This window comes from Juglans microcarpa x Juglans regia, chromosome 2D (genome assembly GCF_004785595.1).
Source record: "Juglans microcarpa x Juglans regia isolate MS1-56 chromosome 2D, Jm3101_v1.0, whole genome shotgun sequence".
Taxonomy (NCBI): Eukaryota; Viridiplantae; Streptophyta; class Magnoliopsida; order Fagales; family Juglandaceae; genus Juglans; species Juglans microcarpa x Juglans regia.
The window spans coordinates 21,247,018-21,259,072 of record NC_054596.1 but is presented as its reverse complement, the minus strand read 5'-3'; the positions used below and the strand labels follow the sequence as shown (position 1 = coordinate 21,259,072).

General features: G+C 37.3%; 1 protein-coding gene across 1 annotated transcript; it reads right to left on the bottom strand.

The window, feature by feature from the left end:
• Positions 1 to 8,139: 8,139 nt before the first annotated feature.
• LOC121249364 (pentatricopeptide repeat-containing protein At2g20710, mitochondrial-like) lies at positions 8,140 to 11,588 on the bottom strand. Its single transcript, XM_041148075.1, has 2 exons — positions 11,302 to 11,588; positions 8,140 to 9,306 (listed from the first exon to the last, which is right to left on the bottom strand). The coding sequence occupies exons 1-2, from the start codon at positions 11,566 to 11,568 to the stop codon at positions 8,140 to 8,142; spliced, it is 1,434 nt and encodes a 477-aa protein (XP_041004009.1). The 5' UTR covers positions 11,569 to 11,588.
• Between the last annotated feature and the right edge of the window lie 467 nt (positions 11,589 to 12,055).

The following is a 12,055-nucleotide window of genomic DNA, read 5'->3' as shown; positions in this document are numbered from 1 at the left end:
GCCATATTTGCCATGACAATTTTTAACTTGTTTATCAAAAGAAAAATTTGGCATACAATCCAAAATTGCCTATCTATTTTTCCAAACTCGAATCTTCTCTCAATAGTGCATCTAAGCGACGAATGTGCATGATTAAATATTTCACGCACTCACATTGATCAATTACCACAACAAAAGTCCAATAGATGATATTGTTCCCTTCTGTATGGCCCCATGTATCCATTCATATGAGAATATTCAGAATCTACCAAGTAATATTTACATATATACAATAAATGATAATTAATCAAAAGTAATGAAAAAATCATTTATTATCTTAATTAGTTCATTAATGTCATTCTTATTAAATTCAAATCTCTAGGTGGACGTGGAAGCACAATTCCTCCTTTCGAATAGCTTCCATAAAAATACGTTTATCGTGTGTTGCACTTTTCCATCTACCCAAAACAAAGGTGAAGAAGTGCATATGTAAATCACAAAATGCCATGATATTCTAAGTAGATATCTCTCTTCTGTCAATAAATGAAATTTGTTTTGTTGGAGAAATCGTAACTTGCACATGGGTTCCATCAATAACTCCAATACAATCTTTGAAGTATGGCTAATATTGTTCATCTTGATGGATTTTGTTTTTGAGCATTCTTAAATTTCAAAAAAAGGAAATTTTCCAAATAAAAGGAAAATTTGGGGAAAAAAAAAAAGAAAAATAATTTTTCCCCTTAATTAACCACAATAAAAGGAAAAAAAAAAACATGGATTGTGTTTGGCGGGAGGATGCCTCGATTGTGCTTAAGGGGCGATGAGAGAAACACTTTGTTGAGTTGTTTCCTCATTTGGTCGCCGGGTGCAAGTAGAGACACTCGGCTTGTGTTCGGTAGGAGGTTGCCTCTTTTGCCCTTAAAGGGCGAGGAGAAAAATACTTTGTTGAGTTGTTTCCTCCTTTTGATCACCAAGTGCGAGTATAGATACTTGACTTGTGTTTGGCAGGAGGTTGCTATGATCGCGCTTAAGGGGTGAGGAGAGAAACATGTTGTTGAGTTATTTCCTCCTTCAGTCACTAGGTACGAGTGAAGACACTCAACTTGTGTTTGGCAGGAGGTTGCCTCGACCACTCTTAAGGGGCGAGGATAGAAACACTCCGTTGAGTTGTTTCTTCCTTTGGTCATTAGGTGCAAGTGGAGACACTCGAGTTGTGTTTGACGGGAAGTTGCCTCGACCACGCTTAAGGGGCGAGGAGAGAAACACTTTGTTGAGTCGTTTCCTCCTTGGTCACCAAGTGCAAGTGGAGACACTCAGGTTATGTTTGGAGGGAGGTTGCCTCAACCTCACTTAAGGGGCAACAAGAGAAATACTATGTTGAGTTGTTTTCTCCTTAGTCACCAGGTGCGAGTGGAGACACTCGGCTTATGCTTTGCTTGAGGTTGCCTGGATCTCACTTAAAAGGCGGGAAGAGAAACACTCCATTAAGTTTTTTCCTCCTTTGGTTGCCAGGTGCAAGTGGAGACAATCGACTTGTGTTTGGTAGAAGGTTTCCTCAACTGCCCATAAGGGGCGAGGAGAAAAACACTCCATTGAGTTATTTCCTCCTTTGGTCGTGAGGTGCAAGTAAAGCCACTTGACTTGCATTTGGCGGGAGGTTTCCTTGACCGCGCTTCGGGCAAGGAGAGAAACGTTTTGTTGAGTTGTTTCCTCGTTTGGTAACCAGGTGTGAGTGGAGACACTCCGCTTCCGTTTCACGAAAAATTGCCTTGACCTCGCTCAAGGGGCAAGGAGAGAAACACTCTGTTGAGTTGTTTTCTCATTTGGTAGCCAGGTGTGAGTGGAGACACTCAACTTGTGTTTGGCTGGAAGTTGCCTCAACCGTGCTTAAGGGGCGAGGAGAGAAATAATCCGTTGAGTTGTTTCCTCCTTTGGTTCCCAGGTGTGTGTAAAGACGCTCGACTTATGTTTGGTGGGAGGTTGCCTCAACCGTGATTAAGGGGCGAAGAGAGACACACTCCATTGAGTTGTTTTCTTCTTTGGTCACGAGGTGCTAGTGGAGACAATGGAAGCGAACAACCATTTTATTACAATGACATGATTACATGGAAATTTATACAAAGTCATTTCTTAGGTCGACATTCCATGGGTGGGGTAGGTCCTTCCTTTGGGTATCTTTGAGGCGGTACAAACTCGATTTGTGTCTAGCTACGACAACGTAGGGACCTTCCCATTGTGGTCTAAGTTTTCCCTCTTCCGCGGTGGTGACTCCAACTTTCTTCAAGACCATGTCACCTATCTTGAAAGACCTTGGATTGACTCTCTTATTGAAATACAACCTCGTCTTCCTTTTGCTAGCAATTGCTTTATTCTCTGCATCGATTCTTTTTTCTTTCAGAAAGTCGAGGCCTTCTTCTAGTGCTTCGATATTTTTTCCTCATTTTCTCCTAGCCTCTTCTTTAGTATGCCCATTATCGTTTTATTTGTCGCCTCAATTGGCCTGAGGATGTCCGGGGTAGGAATACTTTACCTTCATTTCGAGGTCCAAGATGATGCTCTGTGGTATCCTAAATCAGCATATGATGGTTTTCCATAGAAAATTTGTAACATTTTGTGAGGTTAATGTTGCCTTTGCCTCGGCCTCAGCTCTTTTTGTGAAGTAATCATTGATGACGATGATGAACTTCATTCCTCTTTGAGTTGATAGCATGGACCTATCAAATCCACCCCTCACTAGGCAAATGGCTAGGGGGATGTGACCGATGTTAGTTCCGTAGGCGGGTTTCTCAAGATTAGCGCATGCTGCTGGCATTGGACATACTTCCTGGTGAATTCCTTGATTTCTTTAAGGGCGTGTGGATAATATTACCCGACCCTCTTAACCTTAGCCGCTAGAGCTCTTCCTTCTTAGTGATTTCCGCATATTCCCTTATGTACTTCATCCATGACATATTGGGCCTCTTTTTTTTTATACACATCTTAGGAGATTGGGGGGGGAGGGGGCTGAGAAACCCTATTTATATAGTGTGTCACCAATCATGGAAAACCGGGCAGCCTTATTCTTAACTTTCCTTGCTTCTTCCTTACTAGGTGCGAGTTCTCCGGTAGTTAAAAACTTGATTATGTCGCTCATCCATTCTGGGGTTTCTGTGTTTATTTTTGAGACCTCGAGCTCAATAATTGGGACATCTATTGTTCGTGTGATCACCCTCCATGGTAAGACAGTTTCATCTTTCCCGAATGTTGCTCACGCTAGTTTGTCAGCTTTCCATCTATCCTCCCTTGGGATGTGGCTGATTCATAAGTAATAGAGGTGATCGAACCCTTCATAGACTCATTGTAGGTATTTTTTTAGCTTTCCACTTTTTGCTAGATATTCTCCTATTATTTGTCCGACTACTACTTGAGAGTCTACTTTCATGTCGACCTCAGTTGCTTCCAAGGCTCTTACCATGGCGAGTCCTACCAATACTATGGTGACATTGAATTCCAACATTATTGGATAGTATGCTTCAATGTTATCTTCCGAAACTACATACACCCTTACTCCCCCATCTATTCTGCAAGACAAGCCAATGAAGCACACTTGCAATGGTTTCCCCACAGGAGGCTCCGACATTTCTTTAGGCAAATTGGAGAATTCATCTACAAAATTATCGAGGACTTGCCCTTTCTAAGCAATATAGTCAATATCAAACCTGCTTAGTTTAACAAACCTACACTGTCAGCACAACTCTGTTGCAAATGGTCATAAAGCTTCGAAAGCTCCTCGAAGTACATGTTTGTAGTAGGATATTTTGTTCCAGATATCTGCATAGTTATGTCATAAAATAACTTCAAAAATTAAACAAGATACATAATATTGCCCAATTAACTGTGTCCGACATGCCGAGCCCCCTTCTGCCCCCAACTGACTCCAGCAAAACATACCTCATGCCCCCATTCTCGACCTCCATCCGCTCGAACATTGTTTGGTAATTCTATGCTACATCCAACATCATATATGTAGAGTTCTATCGAGTCGGAACGTCTAGTTGCAACATATCTCACAAAGTTTCAAACTTTAATAATGAAATCATCAATCTCATTGAACCCCTTAAAAACTATGAGATTGATGATATGTGCACAACATCGACTATAGATAAACTGGTTCTCATGAATGATATCCTCCTTTACCATCGTATTCTGCCTGAACCAATCAATGGCAGTATCATTCACAGTGCCATTGTCAATAGTGATACATATCACTTTTTTGATCCCCCAATCCTTTATACAGTCATCCATCTCCTTGCCAATGGATGACCCCATGTGATCAACAATTTCTTTGAAGCTGATAATCCGTTTCTACAACGTCCACTCACTGTCAATAAAATGAGTTGTAATACAGATGTAGCCCACAGTCTGCATGGAGGTTCATGTATTAGTCGTAAATGACACTTTCTGGCTAGTGGGGACAAACATTTCCTTCGTTGTTGCCATCTCCTTGGCATGCCTCTTTAAACAATCGTGCAGCACAATATATTGTGAAGGAATGGAAAATCGTGGCTCTAAAGTATGCACAAGTTTGCAGAAGCCTGCATTGTCAATTGTGGTAAAAGTCATCTCATCTATGATGATTATCTTCGCAAGAACATCCTTTAACATCTTCTCACTATATTGAGAGATTGATAGCTTCTTAATCTGCATGTCAATAGTGGTCATACTCTTGTGGAGAATCACAGCAAATGGTGTAGCATCCATAATTTGAGCAAATAATCTGAAACAATTAACAAACAGCTGTCATTTAACATGTTATGAAAATTACCTACAAATTGGAAACACATTGAGAAGGAAAAACATATGTGTATATTCGTGTTTGTGATTTCAAAAATAAATAAAACAAAAAAAAATTGAATGTCTACCCGAGCTATACTCGAGAGAACAATATGTGGGATGGCTCGAGCGAAAGCTCGATCGAACAATTTGTGTGATGTTCGCTCGAGCGAACAATTTGTGTGATTTTCGCTTAAGCCACACTCGAGCAAAGGCTCAATCTAACAATCTGTGTGACGTTCGCTTGTGCAACACTCTAACAAACGTCACTTGGAATAAAAACACCCAATTTTTGCAAAACCTAAATCCCTTAATTGCTAAATTTAACAACCTAAAAAGCGAAATCATTATGAGATGAATAACAAATCAAACACATTTCAAAAATTTGAAATCACAATGTTTAAATACAATGATTTTGGAACCCTAAAAGTCTACAAAAAAACCAAGTGGTCGAGTGGCTTACAATTTATGATGAACTCCAGAAGGTGGCTCGCAGCAGCCTCAAGTGAAGGCAGATGGTGGCGAACTGGGGGTGGTGAAACACAGTGTGAAGACAAAGGGAATTAAAGAACTGTTTTGCGAAAGTGAAGGGGAGAGAAAGGGATCCAACATTTTGGACCCCCTTCTCCACGAAACAATGTTGCCGGAAAGACTTTGTTTAGTTTCCCCTACGTTTTGGACCCGCTTGAGCAAAATGACGTTGTTCCTCTTAAAGTGGAACGACGTCGTTTTGATGCATTGTTTTTTAAAAAAATAAATATCGGAGTTTGGAGTTCGGAGCCCATGTGGGCTCCGAATCTAACTCCGAACTCCGACTAGTGAAATCAGAGCCTTGTCAGAATTTGGCCAAATTTGGAAATATAGAAATTTTGCCCACCTCTAGTTTCATTTTAACTCTATAGTTGAGTAGAGTTGAATCGAGCAATGCACGTTCGAGCTTAGCTTGATTAAAATTAATAGTGATTTCAGTTCAGCTTGAGCTTGATTTGAGTTCAAAGTCTTTTGTTGGAATTTGGCTTGATTGATATTTAACAAAGCTTGAGTTAATTTATTTCTTAGGAAAAACTAATATACTTATATGGACTAAAATTAGAAATTGAAACAACTTTACCCAAAAAGAAATTAAATATTCATTATGGAACTAGAACTTGAGTATTTTAGAACCTCGAACCATTATTATTAGGTATACGTAAGTTATAAATTACACACCAAAATTTAGATATTCAAAACATTCAAAACATTTAAGTTTTGATAATAAATACTGCCTTAATAAATTTAGACAAGAAAACTACAAAAAGAAAATAGCCTAGAAAAGAAGCTTTTGGTTTCTAGTCTTCTAGAGATTTAGAGATTTATTTAAATACCAAGAAAACAATTTTCCTCAATTAAAATATTGTTATGGATTATTAGCCGTACAAACTTTACTTCAGATCAAATGAAAAATAAAGAGGCATAAGGTCAAATATGAATCTTTTGTAACGAATTTTGTCGTATCTATTGTGTATATCCTTCACGAAGCAGCACTATCTTTATGTTTTATTGAGCCACGTCGTCATTTTAATTTATTTTGCATTTTACTTTATTGACCGGTCTCAACAATTTACATGCTAAAATACCTTTTCTTGTATTGTCTTTATTATCATAATAAACTCATTCATTTTTTTACATTAAAATTGAAAAAGAAGTTGACGATGAAAGTTTTCTTCCATTTACGGTTACTAATTATAAATAGAGAGGAAAAAAAGATTCTCATCTTAATAGTAAGTGATTTTTGATTACTTGTTTCTTGGATTTTCCTATACTTAACTCTTAGACTCCATAAGAGCTCATAAAAACTATAACTTATTTAAAATATGAGTTTGAAATAAATGATACTGAAAAAATAAAATTTTGTCTGTGTCTACAAATTGAGCAGTTTTCAAATGGACTTCTTATCCATTAGTCAACATATACAAAAAAAGTTTTGAAGTGAGATAAAGCTTATCCATTGAGTATCCAATGATTGTCCAATTTTTGTCTTTAAATACTTCTTAATGAACATAGGATCGGAGACTTATTTTGTCCTTAAATACTTCTCAATGAACATGATGAAACCATTGAACAACATGATTTTGTATTTAGATCTTTTCGAGAGGGGTGATGGGGAAAGAAGAGAAAGGGAAAAAGGGAGAGAGATGGCGCGGGGGAGGGGGGAAGCAGAGAGAAGGGAATAGAACTAATTCTATAAACTAGGACCCATTATAAGACAAATAAATCTCATATTTGTTGAGATTTTATTGGCCAGTATAAATATGTGTATGACAGCCGACTGGTTCTGAGCTTTTTCTTTATATAAAGATTATTTTGCTTGGATCACTAAAATTAGGGGTGGCTATATCAAATATGATAGAACCGAGCATATTTTGCCAAAGGTCTTTTATACATATGAGTTCTAGAAGAATGATGATATTGATGTTAAACAAATACGATAATGTGATAATTTGACAGATCTATTCACTAAGCATTACCAGCTGCAATATTTGAGAAGTTGGCAATGTTTTAATAAGGCATGTTCTTTGTGTATGATCATCCAATAGAAAGTATTCTAAATGTATACATGAACTTGGTGGATAACCATTTAGATTCAACGTCTTAGAATCTTGGCTCATTCATGTATTAACTCTTGAAATTTCTAAATTCATGAATGTAGCTTATTAATTCATATATCACTCATTCATATTTTTTATCCTCCTACGTTTATAAAATATTAGTGTCTTGATGATCATTTGTACAATACAAGAAATTATGAGTGAATAATATTGACCTCTAAAGAACTAAATTTATATTGCAATTTTTCTATTCTTTTTCTACATCAACGTTGTCATAATAAGAAGTTGTTTTTGGTTTCTAGAGATTTATAGATTTTATTTTATTTTTTCAATACGAACATGCCTTAAACACCACGAAACCGTTTTCCTCAACTAAAATATTGTTTTGAGTTATTAGCCGTACAAACTTTACTTCGGATCAAATGAAAAATAAAGAGGCATCAGATCAAATATCAACCTTTCGTAATTAATTTCTTATTATCATTCATGAAGCATCATTTGATTTTATTTTTATATTTTACTCTTTTGATCAATCTTAACCTTTTACATGCTGAAAAACTTTCTCTTGTATTGCCTTTATTATTGCAATAAACTCATTGATTTTTTCACATTAAAATTGAAAAAAAAAAGTTGTGACTTTAAAAAATTCTACCATTTATGATTACTAACTAAATAGAGAGAAAAAAATAGATTTCATCTTAATAGTTAGTGATTTCTCAATACTTGTTTTTTCTACTTTCCAGCACTTAGGCTGCATTTCTCAAGTGCCTTTTCTACAAGATGGACTTTCAACATGAATATGACTTCGTAATTTTTCACAAATAGCAGTTGAGAAATGACAATTTTCTCTAAGTAACCTCAAAATCTCCTCTGCCGCTTCCACATCTCCCTTCTCTTTCAAGTACTCGAGATGTTCAGCCAAAATAAAACGGTTGGGCTTAAAACCTGGTAGACCTGCCAACAGTGCCTGCTTCATTGTCTCCACTGCCTTCTCCACCTGACCATGTGCATGATATCCACTTGCCAGGCGATCCAATGTGATTGGGTCTACCTCCATCCCACTCTCTTTAAACCTGTCTATATATGCTTCAGCCTTTTCCAAAAGACCCTTCTCGCAATAAGCAGTGATCAGCACACGTGGAATCCGAAAGTCAAGGAAAGTAGTTACAGATACCCACTCCTCCAGAATCTTCTCAGCACCATCCAAGTCATCCAGCTTTACTAACGAGCTCATCATACTAAGATAGCCTGAGTTCCAGACTTTCCCAATCCCTCCATACAAAGTCCAAATACGATACACCTCCGCTTTATTCTGAATAGCCGCGTATAAAGTGAGGAATATTTCATAAGCAGACTTCCTTGTTTTACCGCTAACGAGTTGCTCTGCTTTCTTTAGCATTTCTATCGTCTTTTCATGTAATCCAGCTTTCAAGTATCCATTTGCTGCAGAAGCATAAGCATTCCAGCATATGGTGATTTCAGGATCAGCTTCCATCTTCATTAAAAGCTTCTCCATTCCCTTAATATCAGAGGTGGCTGCATAAGCATTCAACCTAATGCTACCTGTGAACTTATCCCAGTCAATGCCCTTCCTTTCCATCTCTTGCATTAGACTGTCTAGTTTCTCAGTTTTACCCATCCGAGAATAGAGAGTTAACATATCATTATAAGGCAGAGATGATTTCAGAAAACCTAGCTCCCTCATCTTCTGCATGGTGGCCTCTGCTTTATCCAAAGATTTATGTTCTGCATAGCACTTTAACAGAGCACCATATACGTGGCTGGTGATTCTTGAAGTGTCAGGGATGCTATCTAAATACTTCTCTGCTTCTTCTAGGCCATGAACTTTTGAGATCAAATCTAGCCGAACCGCAATGTGTCCAGGGAATGGGTTAGGGTTCCTGTGCTCACTCGACCATTCAGATATCTGATACAAAACAAGATCCAGGAGCATTAATACGAAGATTATGGTCACATTACCACTACGCCAAACGAGGATGATTTAAGTGAAATACTCTCCAATACAATTTCTCAAAACAACGTCCTTGTAATCACAACCACAATGGTGCCCAATGTTGCAACAATAAGGGAAACCAAGTTCCAACCATCAAAACCAATGTTAGAATTATCTAATTGAGAGGTAATTTTCCTAACCTTAAGTTTCAAGTAGCAAAAATATGAGAGACAATAATTGGAGTAGGAACAAGAGTTATCATGCATGCATTCATTAAGACATTGGTAGAAATTAATCAATAGAAACGGAAACTTGATTGTGTATATTTTTTGGTATGGGCTTAGACAATGAAAACTTGGGGTCAAGGTCATGATAAGACTTGAGAGATTATATATCCAAGTTGTTCCATGTGACTCTATTTTTCTTTTCTAAGTAGGCAAAATTTTATTGAAGGCGCAAATGGTGCAACCCGAGTACATAGGAAATATAAAGAAGGAAAAAGAGGTGACTTCCTGTTCTGTTTTTATTATAATTATTATTCCTTATTATTATTATTACTATTATTATTATTAGCTAAAGAATACAAATGTTCAATATCAATGGGCCGCGCATGCTATAAAATCTGAAAACGGAAAGAAATGTCACATGACTAGAACTGCCACAGCTATGCTTACACCTAAAAGTAAGCTGCATATACATGGAACAAAATCTAAGTGCAACTAACAGAATCTATGAGAACAAGCATTTTTTTTTATTATTATTATTATGTCGGGAAACCTCTCCAAGGCATGACCCTTTGGACCCACCCTTGCAGAATAAATCCCGGTCTCGTGTACTGCACCCGGTTTTCACCAGGAGGTGTGGCCCCTAGAGATTGTTTGCACCCAATGGGATTTGAACCTTGGACCTGGGGAATCATACCCCTAATCTCAAGGTCTTTACCACTTGAGCCAACCTCAAGGGGTTATGAGAACAAGGATATCAACTAGACGTTCAACTAAATATCAGCTAAATGGACAAACCAAGCTGAAAAGCGTAGCAAAACAGTAGCAAGGCTGAGCGTTCCCAAGGTACAAGTTTCCAAGGTTAAGCGTTTCTCTTTCCAGATCCAGTAGAGATGATGTAGACCAAATTGCCGACACTTTCATGGAGAAGTGTGGACAGAGAAAGTCTTGCAACATACTGAGTTTTATCGATCCAGAGACTTCGTACGACTTCATTCGAGTCTAGCTTGAGCAAATTTACAACATGAGCTCAAAAAGGAAAGCTGGCCTGACCATTGCTAGACCTTTGCTCATGCAATCACAATAAAAATCCCCGTGATCTATTTTGAAAGTTTGGTCGACATGCACTTGAGTGAAACTGTGATTTATTCATTTTCATTTTTGTTAGAAGTCTGGACTATGGTTGCATTTTAGGCTCCTTAAAACACTATTAAGCCATTTTGTTCTCCTTATTTGTCATTATTAATCAGTTTTCATAATAGAAACATTCTATCAGAGTTCTTTCATAATAGAAACATTCTGTGAGAGTTCTCACAAGTAGCGAGAACTGAGGATGTAATTGTTGGGGGGGGGGGGGGGGGGGGGAGTTCAAATAACCTCGCCCACAACTGGAAAAAAAGGGAAGGGCCTTTTCCCAGGGGATAGGAAAATCATGATTGGGATAGCAGCCAGGCGGAATCAAATCTATTAGAACCAAAACGGTCTTCTGTTCTTGGAGCAGGCTCGGAAACATTGAATGCACCGTAAAAAATTTTTACATCCAATAAATTTATTCACGCTTTTAGGTTCAAATTTACTTCTACCACAAATAAACCATACAATTCAGATGGGTTCATTCGTCATCTATCAGACAATCAATAGAACCTTCGCAGCCTAAAAAATTTAACGAAAGTGTACACCCATATCAAAAGTACATAACACACGGGCAGTCACAAATGCATACAAGTTTGACGGGAATTGATACCTGTAAAGCGTGTTTGAAGCGACGACATTTGCGAAACTGCTTGATCAATATATGAAGCTCGGAATTCTGGACGTCTCGTCCTTCTTCGAGCCACTGGTCGATCACTCGGACGATCGGGACCCTAGGATCACCGGCCTGCAAAATGCGAAGGTAGAGAGAGTCGATTTGGGGCGCAGACCTGGGTATGGTTTCGGTATGATAGAAGAAAGCACCGAAAACCCTCGAAATGGCAAAGCCGCGCCATGGATTTGAGCGAAACAGCTTCATGCATCAGGTTGAGAGCGAGAGATGAAGGGTGTGTTTGGGTAGTTATTTTTTATTTTATTATTATTTTTTTGCTATTTATTATTTATTATTTATTATTTATTATTATTTATTATTTTTTTATTATTCACAAATATTTTTTATATTTTTTAAATATTCTCATTACTCAAATCAAGCCGAAATGGAACCCTAACATAAATGCGGTATTCAAAAGGCGTTGGGGTTTAAGGGTTTAAGAATTTTAATAGGCCATTGTCGTGAAGCCCATTTATTAGTTCCGGCCCAACATTGGCCGTTTTACGGCCGTTTAGATATAATATTCATAATATATTTTTGAATAAGACTAAAATGATTTGAGTTAATATATATTATTAAATTTTAAAAAATAAAAAAAATTAATAAAAATAATATAAAGTTAAAAAACAGTTTAAATATAATTTTTTTTAATCTTATTTTTATTTTAAAATTTTAAAAATAGTATTATTTTTTA

What these genes read in the sequence shown, in the direction of transcription:
- LOC121249364 (XM_041148075.1), bottom strand. Translation starts at nt 11,568, where the DNA reads ATGAAGCTGTTTCGCTCAAATCCATGGCGCGGCTTTGCCATTTCGAGG. An exon ending in GCTTCAAACACGCTTTACAG is followed by an intron (nt 9,307 to 11,301) that starts GTATCAATTCCC and finishes GTTTTGTATCAG; the next exon opens with ATATCTGAATGGTCGAGTGA.